The following is a 17,214-nucleotide window of genomic DNA, read 5'->3' on the forward strand; positions in this document are numbered from 1 at the left end:
GGGTAGAACTGAGTTACTGAGACTCCCCAAGGTAGTAAAATCCCCACCTCCGAAGGCTGTGGAAAAAACCAAGGAAGAGCTGGTGTAAAAGTGCTCACAGGGAATGCCATTCCTAATCATGTCTAGAAGACCTACTGTTTATAAGACTGTCATGTTTAATCTGGCTACTCTTCAAGGCTTTTATGAAGATAAATATGTTTATATATGCAAATATGGACATGGGAAAACTGGCAGGATATTTGCCAAAACATTAGTAATGTTTGTCTCTTGCTGCTAAGAATTTTTGTTTGCTGCCCTTCCCAAAATTTCCTACAACATCAAATTTCTATTTTCTTTTTTAATGCCAAAAAACATTCAGATAAAATGAAAATCAGAGTATCGTTGATAGGTAAAAACCTCTCTACATGAGCAGTTTCTTTCAGAGGGAAGAATAAAGCTTTGTTTTCCAGGGAGCCAGCAAGTGGCTTTCTTTGTTATAATAAGCATCAGCTAACTAACTCATTCCCTTCTTCACTGTGCTACCAGGAAGTTCAAAATCAGTATTTTAGTTAAATCTGTCATTAGGCTCTTATTTTTCACAGAGTTCTTCTTCATTTCCCCTGACCTGACTTTCTATTCTAATTTAGATTTGTCTTATCCTGATTTTGTATTTATTTGTATTTTGTAACTTTTCTCAGTGTTTGTCCTGGTTTGCCGTCTGCAGATCCTGTGTAGACTGAGGCAGGCACATACACACACACTCACATTAAAGATTGCCAAGCCCACGCACTGCACACCTTCAGCTGTTTGGTTAAAACACTAAACAGAATTATAACAGTTAAACTATTTCTTAGACTAAAAAAATTACAAAGCTACAGTATCTCCTTGCAGTAAGAGCGTACTAGTAACACAAATTTTAAAGTCCCATATAAAAAAAGCTAGTTTTATTAAATGCTCAATTCTCAAAATTATATACATAATTTTTTTTTTCTTTTGGCAGTACTGGGGTTTGAACTCAGGGCATTGCAATTGCTAGGCAGGCACTCTACCTCTTGAGCCACACCTCTAGGCCTTTTTGCTCTGATTATTTTGGAGACAGGATCTCACTTTTGCCCAGGATGGCCTGGACCCCAGTCCTCCACACTCCAGCTTCCTAAATAGCTTGAGTGACAGATACAGCTTTTGGTTGAGATGGATCTTGAAAACTCTTTACCTAGGCTGACCTTGAACCATGATCCTCCTGATCTCAACCTCCCAAGTAGCTAGGATTACAGGCATGAGCCACCAGAACCCGACTGTTATTTTTTTATTATTAAAAAAATCTCCATCCCTATCCCACCCTCCCTCCAAACTAAGTATTATCTAAGCAGTGTCAAGTTCAACGAAGTCTACCACATATCTAAAATCTGGAAGACAAACTATGCTGGGGTCATTAACCACAGGGCAGAGTTCTCATTAGCTAACTGATGGGGGCTGGGGATGTGGCTCGGTGGTAGAATGCTTGCCTGGCACACACCCTGCCCTGGGTTTGATCCCAGCACTGTAGAAGAAACAGGAAGGAAATTGGAGTAGGCGGCCTGACAGAAGGCTCATGCAATTTATGTCAATTTACAAACATCCAGGGTGTCCACCAAGTCCAAGAGAACAGACCCAACTACACCAAGTAAGTAAGGTCTGGGCCAGGGTCTCCTCTCAGGAGTCATTGGGAAGCCCAAAGAGCTTCACAGTCCCAGCTTCCCGGCTGCTGTCGTATTTGCCATCTTTGTCATCACAGGCAAATGCCAGCAGAGGCCTTTTGGGGTGCCATGCCACGGTGAAGGTCGGGGACTCACACTGCACCTCCCATAGCTTGTCTCCTGCAGAAATCAAGATAAAGAAAGCAATCAATGTTAATAAGTAGCACATTCATTAAGTAACTAACTACTCCACTAACCACTGCAATCCACTTATAATCCTGTGAGATAGGTACAGCCATTACCTCATTTTGTAGGGAACCCTGAAGCACAGAGAGACAGAGCAGTCACATGCCCACAGGTGGCAAAGCAGGGTCTGAGAACAGGTGAGTTAACACTAACACCTGGGCTCTGAGCCTCTGTTCTGTACTCCCTGGAGAAAACTGGCTACCATCTGGTGGGCACCCTAAGTATCAGGTGGCTTATACTTCATTGTACACCAACGACAGTCCAGTAAAACTCATATTATTTTCTCTTTAAAGTGACTTAACAAAGTCACATCTCAAGGCCATGGCAGGGGCACACAGGAAGACAGCCTGCCCCCAAAGAAACAGATTGCTTAAGTCACAAAGCCTATGAAGTTCATTTTTCCCAAAACTGTAGAGTAAGCCTACCTCACTGACAGATTTATTTTGTGCCGTTTTGACCTGGCATAGCCCAAAAAATAATAAATAAATGAAAAATCGACAGAAGTTCCAAAAGCAAACAAACATTTTAAATTCCCCATGCTCATCGCGCAGCTCAGCTGATGTGGTGCAGCTCTCAGTCAGTTCCTCGTTACTATCAAGTGTGTTTAAATCCTGGCGTGATCTGCTGAGTGCTCCCCTGCCCTTAATCTTGTGGAAATCTGCCTCGCAAAAAGCAAACGGTGCCCAAAAAGCAAGGTAAAAGTTATGGTACTCCTCTCAAGCCAAAAAGAACATATAATGTGTTTAATTTAAGTGATAAAGTGAGAATTTGAGATTTGTGGAAAGGTGGCATGCCTGTAGTTGAAGTTGGGTGGTGTTATGGGAGAAATAAAGCTAGTATCTCAGTATTTGAGCTAAAGAGCGTGAAATAAGATCTAGTTTTTGGTGAGCAGCACTAATGTATACAACAGTTACTACACAGCCTACTCCATGCAGCTTCAAGTCATGGATGCCCAGACCTTCTGTATATAGGTATAGGGAACTCTAAATGATTTCAGAGAACTGACCTCTATGCATAGTTTTCCTCAAGTGATTCCTTGGAACCAGTTACTCGCAGATACCAAGGGTCTACTGTACATTTTTCCAAAGCTACTATAGTTCTGCTTAACTTTTTTCAATCTGAGTTAGGATTAACATAAAAGGCCTACAGTGTGATGCTAATCTAAAGACGCAGGGTACACAGAATTGTATGCTTCAAACAGGTCAACTCTAGGGACCCTAAATTATATCTCAAAGCTATTAAAATATATGTATTTATAGCCGTGTGTGTGTGTGTGTGTGTGTGTGTGTGTGTGTGTGTGTTTTAACTAATTCTATCTCAGGAATGGGCCACAGTTTTCCTGACAGAAACCAACCTACAATGTCTAGGATCTAACCGTCTGTCTACAGCTATCTGTCTAGCATATTTCCAGGTTACATGGACATAGTCTCTTACACACAAACCTCTCTTTCACTCCTCTTTAGGCCTTTAATTCCATGTCATTTGTTATGGGACTGGTTAAGATAACTTTTCACAGTTCAAGAAAACCAAAGTGGGGGGTGGGAAGGAGAGGTAACCCAAACAATGTATACATGTGTGAGTAAATGTAAAAACAATAAAAATTAAAAAAAAAAAAAAGAGAGAGAGCATAAAAAAAAAGAAAAGAAAAGAAAACCAAAGTAGGGCAGAGGAGTGGCTCAAGCAGTACAGCACGTGCCTAGCAAGCACAAAGCCCTGAGTTCAAACCCTGGTACCACCAAAATAAAGAAAAAAGAAAGAAAACCCAAGTAGACATGAAGCCTTCTAAAATGTTTCCCAATTACCACGTAGCTTTCTGAACTTACCATTTGGATGAAAGCTTAACTGCTGAATGACTATGTGTTGAATGACTATGGAAAGAGAACACTGCCATCCCCACCCCTCTGACACAGGCACACGGTGCCCCGGAAACACTGAGTAACTGCACTTGCTAAAGTGAGGCTCTGTGCTGTGCCAGCAGAGCAAGGTCAAAATTAATCCCTACCTTGTTCTAAATTCAACCATTAAGGATATGTGATATATAAAACTGTATCTAATAATGTAAAGAACTCATCGATGGAGGGGGAAAACAAATTGGAAGGAGGTAGATAAAATGTTAGAAACAAGGGCGGAGGGTGAATGAAGGAGATTAAGGTGAGGGTGTATAGTGGATGGACTTCATACACCTATATAAAATAGAACAAAGAAACCTCTCGCAGTTGCTTTAAGTGGGCCAGGGAGGGGGCTGAGGGGACAGATTATGGGGGCAGTATAACTAATATACAATATAAGCCTAATCAGAATTGTCACTGTGAATCTACTCCTGTGTAATGAACATATCACAATAAAAAAAATATGAAAAAAAAGTTAGAAATGGTTATCTCTAAATTATGGACCTGAAAAAACAAAATGGACCTGGGGTGACTTAATTTCTCTATATTTTCTGCATTTTCCTAATAGTTCTATAATAAGCACATAAATTTGCAAACTAATGTGTGGAAATAAGTATGAACAGACCATCTGCAGTGGAAACGCCCTGTTCTGCACTGTGGATGCAGTGGCCCATAGTGACTAAAGGACTGCATTTGTAGTTTTGTTTACTTTCAGTAGCAAACAATCAGTAAATCAACAATTTAAGTTAAAATTGATCCTTTATCCCTATCACATAGTCTCCCTCCAGTCGTCTACATCTGACACAAAGTCTTCCAAAAGTTTTCATACCAATTCAGTTTAAGTTTCTTTACCTAGCTGGGACACTCCCATGCACACCCTGACTGCCTTCTCTGTTCACTCAGCAACATGGCTCGCAGATTCACCACTTCAGTACACACAGAAATGTATGCACGCTTCCTCACAGCGTGCAGTAAAGAGTGTACCAACTTATCACCCCTCCTAAGGAAAATTCAGGTAGACCTCATTTTTATAAAAACAAAGCTACAGATAATTGTCTTAGCTTGATAATCACCTTGCTTTTAATTTTTAATGCAGACTGTAGAGAAAATTGTATGTGTGTGTATATATAAATGTACATATATTATATATATATATATATATATATATATATATATATAAATGTTAGAAATATTTGTCAAACTATTTAGAAAAAGTAACGGAGCCACGTAAGACACAGTCCTACAAGGCTGCGCATGGACTCGATCACTATTACACATGCACTGGCTAAGATCAGAAGTTTAAGAAGGCATGGGTAAAACATACACGTCTGTGCACTGCTGCTAAGACCACACACTGGAATAACCTTTGTGTGAGCTCGCTGAACAAAATGTGAACAGCCTCAGCTCAGCAATCCCACTTCAACAGTTCATCCACAAAGATGGTCACACATGTAACATAAGTAACTAAGATATTCATCATAGTGTTACTTAAGATGGTGCAAAGATCACCACCCCCAATGGTTGGGAATAGCTAAGTATATTCTGACTTATCCATGTAGTTCTAAACTCCATTAAAAGTGAATGACAGGTGAGCTGCACAGCCCCTGCCGTGAGAAGTAACTGAAACGCTGCTGAGGAGATGGAGAGCCACTGCACACAGGAACACAGATCACATACAGGGATCAACATGGTGGGGGGGGCCACAATGCTCACCACTATATGGTGGATTCTTTTAGTAAAAGTATCACATAATAACAAAAGGAACAAAGCTGTATTAAAAAATTAATCTAAAGGAGTTCCTTTTTTAGCTAAGGGTTTGCACTTGCTAGGCAGGCACTCTATGACCTCAGCCACACCCCCACCCTTTTTGGCTTTAGTTGTTTTTCATGTAAGGTCTCAAGGTTTTGCCCAGGTCTGGCCTCGGACCATAACTTTCCTGCCTATGCCTCCCATGTAGCTGGAAGTTCAGGTGCATGCCACCATGCCCAGCTTGATTGTTAGATCGATTTTTTATCTAGGCTGGCCTCGAGTTGCAATCCATCTTCCAAGTAGTCTTGCTACTTGGAAATTCTTTTGTACAATGAATACTAGCCTCCCACTTTTCTATTTTCAATATTTTTTTGTTGTTTTTAAAGAAAAAACTTTGATAATTCCTTAAATTATTTTTTTAAAGCATCTGTGCAAGTTGTATATAAGCTAAAAGCAGAAACGCAACCTTTAAAAAAAAAAGTAGTATTTAGATGGTGGGAACCCAAGTGATGCTTTTCTTCCTCTTCTTTGTACTTAAAAAATTCACTGGATAATGGAAGAATTAAAAGCTAATAAAATGTAAAACATCTTCCCAACTTACTTTCCTTCAGACCTGCCACCTTCTAACCCTCTGCTCCCCCATTACCTTCTAGTGACAGTCATATATAAGCAAAAGTGTCTCAAGGAGACAAATTCACTTATGTCCATTTATGAGTGATGACGTGCAGAGCTGAAGACAAATGACAGTGCAGGCCTGGTGTGCATGATGGGAGACAGAAGTTCTCAGTTACCTGTCTCTACTTCAGCTATGTCTATGAAATGATCTTCAGACGCTGACGCCAGCATCTTCCCATCATGGCTAAAACTGAGGGTCCTCACAGGCCAATCCAGCCTGTAACAGGACAGACACAGAAGAGGAGGCTATGACTTCACTTAGTGTGAAATAAAATTCACTTGTCCAACAAGGAAAAGTCTGGCAGAGCCCTTACCTGGAAAAGCACCTTACACACACCAACTCATCCACATCCCAGAGGCTGACCAATGCATCTGCACTCCCAGTAGCAAAATACTTCCCCATGGGGTCAAACTTGATACAGATGCAGTTGGAAGGATGGGCATTGATGGACTGCACAGGCTTCAGTTCTGGATAGCTGAAGAGAGACAGCAGAAAGAGGACTGTGGCACCAAGAAGACAGTAAGAGACTCAGAAGAAAAAAAACAAACAAAACAGTAGAACAAATACCAAAAACTGTGAACAAGAAACTTTCCTCAAATAAAAAATGACTTCAAACTACATATTGAAACAATACAACATCCCTGAGAATATGAACGGAAATCCTCCAACACCAACACATATGCTGGTACTTTTTACACTAGTAAAAGTACCAGACATTAAAGAAAACTACATTCTCACCAACTTTCTGACAGCAACACTTTAGCCAAAAGGACACAAAGGAGTGTATTTAAGACTCACAAGCAAGAGAATGAAGGATTTTTATACCTAGCAAAACTATCAAATGCAAAGAGCACAAATAAGCACAAAAAAGTATTTACGAGTTTTCTAGGTACATACACAAGTTCTAGTCAGAGCTCAGGCAACCATGCCATGGACTCTTCCTGAGGAACCTTAGCTGGAGAAACTGCTTTTAACAACCAAAATGACTAGGTTTGTGGGCACAAGAGCTAGTGGTGAACACTAAACTTGCCGGTTCTTAATAGAAACTACGTATGACTAAAAGGAGGTACTACGTGATAGCCATAAACTCAGACAATATGCAGTACTTTTGCAAGGCAGGCACTCTACCACTTGAGCCACATCCTCAGCTCTTTTTTGCTTTTGTTATTTTTCAGACAGGATATCATGCTTTTTGCCAGGTGTCAGCCTCAGATGGCAATTCTCCTTCCTACACTCCCCAAGTAGCTAGAATTACAGAAATATACCACCATACCCAGCTTATTTACTGAAATGGGGATCTTGACAACTTTTTTCCCAGGCTGGCCTTGAACCACAATCTTCTGGATCTCCACCTCCCAAGCAGCTAGGATTATAAGCACGAGCCACCACACCTGCAGTACTATTTTTTTAATGAGGGAAGAACAGGAAAAGCATATGCAAAAAGTACGGTTTTTTAAAACTATTTTAAGTATTCACATTGGTGGGTGTGGTAGTAGTAGTGGTTTTAAACATGGAATCACGGCAAAAAATAACAATGGGATAAACTAATTCTACATAATTGGGATATACTAATTCCCCATATCCTGGAAAACCAAAATACTCGGTTGGAAAAAGAATCATTTGTAAATGTAAAAACCTACAGTTCTGAATTTTAATTGGACAGTACCAGCAAGAATTCACAAAGTATTTTATCTTTAAACATATACATGTATTTCCTAGCTCTGTTCACTAGAAACAACAAATAACCCAGCAACCAATGGGCATTCCAGAAAATTTTCTGATTAAAGGTCTGTGGCAGGAAATATACAAAATGAACTCAGAACATCTTACCCAATCAGAGCAAGAAGCAGAGGACTATTAGTAGTATGTCAAGAAAGGCCTTAGAAATCAACCTCTCAGAAATCAACCTGAAAAGGCTTCCAATGACCAAAGATGGGATAATGTGCACTTCAATAAGGATAATAATTACAGCAGATTAAAACACATCCAACTATGTTCAAATACAAGTCCATAATGATTATTAAAAAAAAAAAATCTAAATGCTCATCTTTGGAGGAGATAGGGAGATAGGGAGCTTTCGAATGGGAAAAAATCAAGAATTTACCTTAATATATATGAACTATATTTCTGAATAACCACACAAGCAGATGAGAGAAGAGTCATAAAAGCATTCCAACTAAAAACCATACAGAATCAGCAGTCTAAACTGGGAGACTCTCCAGGGGTTAATTGCCTTATTTTTTTAACAGCTAAGTGGTAAGGAAAAAGAAAGGGATGGAGGGGAACCCTGTAATTTAACAGACTCAAAAGATGTATCAAATAGTTTTCAATATGCAAAACTAGAGTATCTAGGGATACACTTGTGACAAATAAAACTATAAGGAAACACTATAAAAAGCCAAGATCATGCTTACTTCTGAGAGAGGGAGTTGTGATTAGGTCAAAGTTAGGATGGATTTTGAGTGAAAGTACTGGTTCTCAACTGGGTGAAGTTACATAGGTGTAACACACATAACAGTTCATTAAGTTATACTTTTGTTATATGCAGTTTTCAATATCTATTTATAATAAAAAAGGATGTTTAAAGTTACAGAATCTGTACTGCCTACAAAATAAAATCCAAGTTAGTAGACATAGACTCTAAGGCCTTTTATAACCTGGTCCGAAACTTTATTTCGACTTTATCTCCCTGTTATCCTTTCTTCATATATCCTGTCACTACTCAACAGCAACCTTGACCTAACTACTCTCCAAATAAGGCATGTTCATTCACACCTCTCCTTTGCTAATTCTTCAAAGTCCACTCCCTTTCAAGATCCAGCTCAGAAGCCAAGTTTTTCATCCCCTACAGTCAGTATGATGATATGTTCTTTCCTTGGGATTCCACAGCAAAGTCCCGGCGTCTCTATCACAGAATCCATCTCACTCTACCTTGCAGTGCTCATTGGGATGGTAATGATAGACTCGAGCAGATCTGAATTTCAACTCCACAATTGTACTCACTCAGATAACAAGTATTTACTGAGATCCTCCTATTATAACAGGCACTAGGCCAGGCATTAGCAGTTCAACAGTAAACAAGACACAATCCCTACCACCATGAGTTGACAGTGCAATGGGAAATACAGACAAGTAAAGCGCAATTGCGACATAGAACTAAGAAATGCTCCCACAGGAAGTATATAAAATAAGCCTGTAATTCCTCTAACCCTGAAGAGGGAGATGGAGGTGGCTTTGCTAGAAGGAAATTTCAAGAGCATGAATTAGCCACAATTCAAGGTGCATGGAGCTGCAGTGCCCGCTAGCTGACTAGTGACTTAATGTCTCTGAACCTCAGCTCCTTAGCACTCACACAGGAAAATACAATCGACTCCCTGGAATTTCTGTGAAAACTCAGTAAGATACAAAGTGTCTGGCTCAAATATGCCTAACAAAGGCTAGGACTTTTTATTACTATTTATCTGTAAATCCATCAGGACAGACTCATGCCTAGCTCACCTCTGTATCTGATCTGGCACTCAGCACAAAGATACAACAGTCCCCCAAGCTAGAGCCTCCTCACCTGAGGATGTTGATACAACCATTGCCATTTGTGAGGAAGAACATGTTATTATCATTGTTCCAGGAGATTTCGTTGACCTCAAACTTGAACTGCTCCTCTGCTTTGGAACGGTGTGTCTTGGCGTCAATAAAGGTCACCACATCATCCTTGTTGCCCACAGCAATGGTCTGCCCATCAGGACTCCAACAGATATTAATGTTCTCCCCTGGGAACCCAGATACAATCAGCAGCTTTTTGTCTTTTCTGGCAGCACTGGGGTTTTAACTCAGGGCCTCACATTTGCTAGGCAAGCACTCTAGCACTTGGGCCACTCCACCAGCTCTTTTTTTACAATGGGTTTTTTCAAGATAGGGTCTCTCCAACTATTTGCCCAGGCTGGCTTTTCACCACGATCCTCTTGATCTCTGCCTCCTGAGTAGCTAGGATTACAGGCATGCACTCAGTTACAAAGCATTTCTAAAACTCCTGTCATTCACATGTAACCTTCCCAACTTTTGTCCTAACCATGTAATAGTTACACTTTTCTTTATGAAAGATTCTCCTTAAAATTAACTCAAAAGATTTACTTAAGTAAGTTGTATACTTTCAGTTGAGCAACAAATTTTCTGAGGTAGTTCTTTTCTTCTAGTAGGCACTACAATATACATATAACTATGTTTTAATGTTCATCCAAATACCAGCTGAAGCACTCATGCATCACCAAGTGTGTACCTAGGAAGCACTACACCATCCCACTTCCAGGTACAAGTCTTGTCAATCAAGTCCAGTATTCCATACTGAACATATAAAGTAAAAATGTCAACTTTAGCAACCCAAATGCTGTTTTTTAACACTTTAATATCTATGGTATGTCTTAAAATGCATTATGATGTATCTCAAAATTTTGGTGTATTATGGTTATCTGGCACATAAAATCCTGGTGCATCTTACAATCAGTGGCATCTTAGGGCCGATTACTGTAAATGACCTCAAGACGTATAGGATTTACCTGCTAAGAACAAAGCCTATAAATGTAATGCACAACTTTCTGGCTATTTTATTCCAGATCACCAAGCTCATTCAAGTTTCAGCATTTCTGACATGTCAGAATTCCCCAAATTCTCCACGCCTTCATATATTCTGTTCCCTCTTAGAACTGCCTCCCCCCTGTACCGTGACCACTAAATCATATGGTTACTCAAGAAGAGAGTTCAGCCAAGCACCAGTAGCTCACACCTGTAATCCCAGCTACTCAGGAGGCAGAGTTAGAAGATGGCAGTTCGAAGCCAGACCCAGGCAAATAGTTTGCAAGACCCTATCTGGAAAAAACCCATCACAAAAAAAGGGTTGGTATAGTGGGTCAAGTGGTAGAATGCCTGTCTAGCAAGCGTGAGGCCCTGAGTTCAAACCCCAGTGACACCAAAAAAAAGAGAGCTCAAATTCTGTAAGGCCTTTCTTGTCTCCCCCCAGATAGATGTGAACATTTCCATCCTGGGTATCCACCTTGTTGACATCTCTATGACAAACTATGTCATAGTATGCTTTTTTTTATGCATGTGTCTCTCTCCCCACACTAATTATAAGGTTCTTGAAGATGGAGAAATCTTACTCACTCAGCTCCAATGCTCCTACCCAGCAGAGCAGCAGGCACAAACAAAGACTGTACTTGGTAAATGGCTGTTAAATGAATAGTAGGGGCTTGTCTTCCCAATGCCCTCTCTGAATAGTCACCTTTAGTGTTCACGGTGGCAATGCATTTTGTGGTCCTCACATCCCAGATGCGAATGGTTTTATCTCCAGATGCAGTGACGAAGAGATCAGGATTACTTGGATGCCAACAAAGCTGGTCCACACTGTCCCCATGTCCCCGATAGTTGTTTTCTTTGACCTTAAAACACAGAAACCAGATGTCACTGGAAGCGCCTGGCCTACAAATGCAATTTAACTCCACTCAAAACAAGGTATGGCTACCAACCAAGATCTGGGTAACTGAAAAGAATGCAGCAGTCCTTCCTCCAAAGCTCTCCGCATCCTCCCTTCCCTCCACCCTACTCACTGAGTTTCCACACCTCAGCTCTTTCTCTTTTGACCTTTCGAGCTTCTTACCTTTCTGATTTTCCATCCTCAACTCTACCACCAACACCCCAACCCATCAGCTCATACCCAAAGAACGCCCTGTCACTTTCAAAGGAGGCCTTGTTACCACCCAGGGACTGCACCTGCCTCATCAGCCCCTGGACATGATACACGGCCACAGGATTCCTTCCCACGGCTCCCTGGATCTCTGCAGGTCTTCGCGCTCTTCCGGCCACGGTCTTCGCGCTCTTCCGGCCACGCTCCCCGCACAGCCAGGCACCGCCCGCCGGCCTCTGGTCATCCCCGGTGCCCAGCACACACACCGTCCCTATCCCCACTGTCCCACCCCTCGTCCCGTATTTCCTGGGTTCGGGCCCCAGACGCTCACCAACCGGTCCTTCTCCAGTAAGAAGACGCTGGCCGTCTTGTCAAAGGATCCCGAGGCTAAGCGACGCCCGTCGCAGCTCCAGGCCACAGAATGCACCTTGGCACTGTGCGCCGGAAACTCGCGCGTCTTGCTGTGGCCTCGGAACAGTTCCTGCATCCCGAGCACGTAGCGCGATGGGCCGCTGCTCACGGAGCACCAAGGAGCCAGCGAACCTGGACCGCTCTGGCCCAGAGCCGAAGGCCCGACAACTGCCGTAGGGACTGCCATGCTCAACACCCCGAGGACTGCGCTGCAGCCCAGCCTGGGCGCAATTACTCCTGGCGCCGGCGCCTCACGCATGCGCTGGGAAGAGCGCTAGCGTCCCCGCGCAGGCGCCCCGTGGCGCTCCCCGGAAGGGACTACAAATCCCGGCAGGCAGCGCGCGCTCGCGTCTCCGGCGTAGAAGTACCGTGGCCCTCCCCAGAGAGGACTACAAATCCAAGCAAGGTGTTGCACTGGCGTCCTCCTGTGCACGCGCGCCCTCCTGTGCACGCGCGCTGTGGTCCTCCCTAAGAGGGACTACAAATCCCGGCAGGCAGCCCGTGCTCGCCCTTGCCCTTTCAAATAACAATGTTTCAGCTCTTAACTTTTCTTCGCATGAATGATTCCGACTTTTTTAGGTTCCTTATTTCTCCTTTACCTACTCCTTGGTAGAACCAACACTAACTTTCCAGTTTACCCATGAGGAAAACATCTTTCTTTTAGAGCTGGTCCAATTCCCAAAGCCTCCACCCCTCCTTTGAAGAAGGCCTTGGGCTTGTGGATGGAGAGAGACCAGCTGTCTGAGGGGAAGGGGTGAGGGGCGCAGGAGGGGTCTGGGTTGCTGTGTTTGTCAAACTTGTGTTTAAACGATATTTCATGTGCGTGCTTGTATATGCAAAAAATAGATGCAGAGAAAAGTAAATGTCCACCTGCCAGACACACCCACCTCTTGGATTACACACACACACACACACACACACACACACACACACACACACACACACACACACACACACATCTCTCTTAAATCAGATGCTAGGCAGTTTCCTGCTGGAGAAAGAACTGGTGTGAGCTGCCAGCTCCAGCCAAGTCCCTGAAGAAGCTGTGGTTGGGGGAGGTTTTGAGTGGTGAGGAGATAATTGTATACTTGTCTAAGAAGAAATCTTTGGTGAATCTGCAATTATATCAAAATAAAAAGTTTTAGGAAAAAGTTTGGGAGTACTTGAAGGAAGGAAGAAAAGTTTTAAAACAATTCTTTTTTTTTAAGACTAACACATACAATTGGTACTGAATGTGCAAAGTACAAAAGGAAATTGAAAGGTTTCCCGCCATCTAGGGTCCCCCCACATTGCTCTTCCAAAAAATATTGTCACATTTCTTGTGTGACTTCCAAATATAATGGAAGGCACACAAGCAAAGGTAAATGTTATCATTTTTTTCAAAAAAAAGTTAACATTCCTTACATAATTTTCTTTATGATAAATATATATAGGAAATCCTTTCTTATTCAATATGCAAATGTCTCTTCGTAGATGCAGTCTTTAATTATATACCTTTTAATTATTTAGTAGTTTATTCAATTGATCCCCTTAATGAATTCTCTTTTAGAACAGTGACTATCCCTATATAAATTTCATGGCGGATATCTTCACTTTACTTGGATAAATGTAGCCAAAATACCCATGAAGAGGTTCTAAGAATCTGCACCTCCACTAGCTACATAAGGGAGTTTCATAGTCATCAGACTAAATGAGTCCACAAGTACACATATAAAGTTAAGTAGCAGCTGGGACTGGTGGCCTGTAATCTCCACTACTCAGGAGGCAGAAATCAGGAGAATCTTGGTTCAAAGCCAACCTGGGCAAATAGTTCACAATACCCTATCTCAAAAAAACCCTTCACTAAAAAAGACTGGTGGAATGGCTCAAGGTGTAGGCCCTGAGTTCAAATCCCAGTACTAAAAAAAAAAGTAAATAGCTCTCAGAAGGACCTTAGGAAATGACATCCCTTTATTTCCCCAATTCTCTTCCCCACCCCCATTACCCAGAAATTCTTGGAAACTGCAAAGCTTTTCAGACTAAATGGAATACCAATGGAGTCACTGAAGTCTTGAGATACAAAACTATATTATATCTAATTTTCCTTGCTTAGTCTTCTTTTTCAAAAATCATGAGCTGGGCATGGTGGTACACATCTGCAATTCCAGCATTCAGGATGCTAAAACAGGAAGATTGGGAGTTTGAGGCCAGCCTGGATTACATTGCAAGACCCTGTCTCAAAAAAAATTTTTTAAGAACTTCTACTCATCAACAGATTCTATTAAGAGAGTGCCAGAAAATATTTACAAATCATATGTTGAAAATGGAAATGTATAAAGAACTCTCAAAACTAAATTGTGGAAGAATACAAAAAAAATTCTAGATTAGTATCTGTAATGAACAAAGATGCAAAAATCCTTATGAAAATATCAGCAAACTGAACCCAGCTATGCATAAAAAAGCAACACAAGTAGCATTTAGCCCTGTAGCGCAAGGTTAGCTTCAATAGTTGAAAATTAATCAGTGCAATCCTCCATATAACAATCTGGAAAAATGTGATCATATTAAGTGATATAAAAAATAATCTATTTAACAAAAATCACCATGCCACCTAGTATTAAGTAAGAATAATATTTTATCCTCAAACTGACAAATGGTACCTATAAAACAACATACCTATACCTCACAGCACTTTTTGTTTGTTTGTTTTGGGGTTTTCTTGCAGTACTGGAGTTTGAACTCAGGGCCTACACCTTGAACCACTCCACCAACCCTTTTTTGTGATGTATGTTTTTGAGGTAGGGCCTTGCAAACTATTTGCCTGAGCTGGCTTCAAACCTGGATCCTCCTGATTTCTGCCTCCTGAGTAGCTAGGATTACAAGCAATAGTCAGCTAACAGCATTCTTAAATGGCAAAAGATGAATGATTTACCCCTAATATCAGGAATAAGGTAAGGACATCTATTCCCACCTCAACTCTAAACAGTGTTACTGAAAGTTCAAGCCAGTGCAATTGTCATCAGCGGGGTGGAATGCATGATCAGAAGACTTCCACATTCTTTGTGTCCCACTGGGAAGAATCCATACATAGCGGGACATGTGGGTATAAATGGAGTTTATTAAAAGTTAGGGAAGGGAAATACAAAAGGGAGCATGGTGGGGCCCTGGTGGAATCTGGAGGCAAAGACAGCATGCTTCTCTAACCTACACTAACCCATGGGAAGGAAGGAACCAGGTGATTCCCATCCAATAGTCAATGAGTGGGAAGGGACATGGGCAGCTCCCCGGCCAGGTGAGGGTGGTCCCTGAGCTATATCAGGGGCAATCTGGAATGCAATTATTTTTCTATGAGTGCCAAACTTTCCCTAACTCTAGCCTGCCTCACAATGGGAGGGGTGAAAGAAAATGCATAAAATTAGAAAGAAAGACGTAAAACTATCTTTGTTCATGATTATCAACAGGAAAAAAAAAAAAAAACCTCTGCATGGCCTCAAACACTCCTATTACTATTAGTGAGTTTCATAAGGTCACAGAACACATAGGCCAACACACAAAGTTCTACTGTAACTCCACATATTAGCAACTGAAATTTAGGACAAAGAAAAAAAATTAACCCATTAAAAACACATTTTAAATAGTGTCTTGAAAGTAATGGTTAGGCATAAACAAAACTTGTACAAAACCTATGTATTGAAAGCTTCAAAATGCTAAAAAGGCCCAGAAAATGAACATAATACAGGTGTTATTTGTATAATACAAGTCTCAAAATGATAAACACATCAGTTCTCCACCAAATAAACTTACAGATTGGTATTTCATACTCTGCATTTAAGACATATGCCACATAACCTTTTGGTCAACAATGGGGCACATTTATACTACTGATCCCATAAGATTATGTTACCTAATGACATCATAGCTGGCTTAGTTTATACAAGTACACTTATGATGTTTTGTTTTTGTTGTTGTTTTTGGTGGTACTGGGGTTTGAACTCAGGGATCCATGCTTGCTAGATAGGCTCTCTACCAACTGAGCCACACCTCCAGCCCAACTGTTTCATTGTTTGCTCGATGAAAATCACATAATGATGAGTTTCTCAGAACATATTCTTGTCATTAAGCAATGCATACACCTGTATTATTTATAATAATGCATATTCCAATAAAAATTCTAGTAGTGTATTTTGTAGCTATAGACAAGGTGACCCTAAAATTCATACAAAAAGGAAACTAGGATGTTTAAAATAATTTATATAGAAATGCAAAGGACCCAGAATATCTCAAAGAGTTTTTAAAAGGACAAACATGTAGTAATTACATTACCTGATTCTAAAACTTACTATAAAGCTACAGTAACCAAGATGGTGTGGAATTGGTGAAGGGATGAAAAAATTGATGGAACAGACAAGAAAGTCCAGAAATAATCTATGAAAACATGGTTATCTGTATTTTTACTAAAGTGAAAAAGCAATTCAATACATGGCTTTTAACAAAGGGTGTTGAAATGACTAGGCAAAAATGATCTTCAATATAAAACTCACATCTTATACAGAAAATTAATTCAAAATAGATCATAGATCTAAATGTAAAATACGAAATTATAAAATTTCAGAAGTCTTTATGACATAGAATTTGGACATGACACAAAAGAACAATGCATAAGAAAATAGACTTTCTTAAAATTTTAAAAAGACGTTAAGAGCATAAAAGGATATGCTTTACAGTAGAAGAAACTATTTGCAAATTACACATCTAACAAAGGACTTTTGTGCAAAATTTAAAAGGAGAACTCAAATAATTACATCTCAAATTACGACTCAGTAGTTTTTAAATGGGGGCGATACTCAAATAAACACTTCACCAAAGAAGATATGCAAATGGGAGCAGGTACATGAAAAAATGCTCAACATCATTAATTATTATAGAAATGCAAAT

The 17,214-nt window shown here is 40.7% G+C and overlaps 1 protein-coding gene across 1 annotated transcript; it reads right to left on the reverse strand.

The window, feature by feature from the left end:
* Nucleotides 1–908: 908 nt before the first annotated feature.
* Nucleotides 909–12,565, reverse strand: Thoc3 (THO complex subunit 3). The gene is made up of 6 exons (XM_020171080.2): nt 12,221–12,565; nt 11,488–11,644; nt 9,778–9,982; nt 6,529–6,690; nt 6,331–6,431; nt 909–1,835 (listed from the first exon to the last, which is right to left on the reverse strand). Exons 1-6 carry the CDS (start codon nt 12,557–12,559, stop codon nt 1,672–1,674), a joined length of 1,128 nt encoding a protein of 375 aa, XP_020026669.2. The 5' UTR covers nt 12,560–12,565; the 3' UTR covers nt 909–1,671.
* Between the last annotated feature and the right edge of the window lie 4,649 nt (nt 12,566–17,214).

The sequence above is a fragment of the Castor canadensis genome, chromosome 16, assembly GCF_047511655.1.
Source record: "Castor canadensis chromosome 16, mCasCan1.hap1v2, whole genome shotgun sequence".
In the NCBI taxonomy this organism is placed as follows: Eukaryota; Metazoa; Chordata; class Mammalia; order Rodentia; family Castoridae; genus Castor; species Castor canadensis.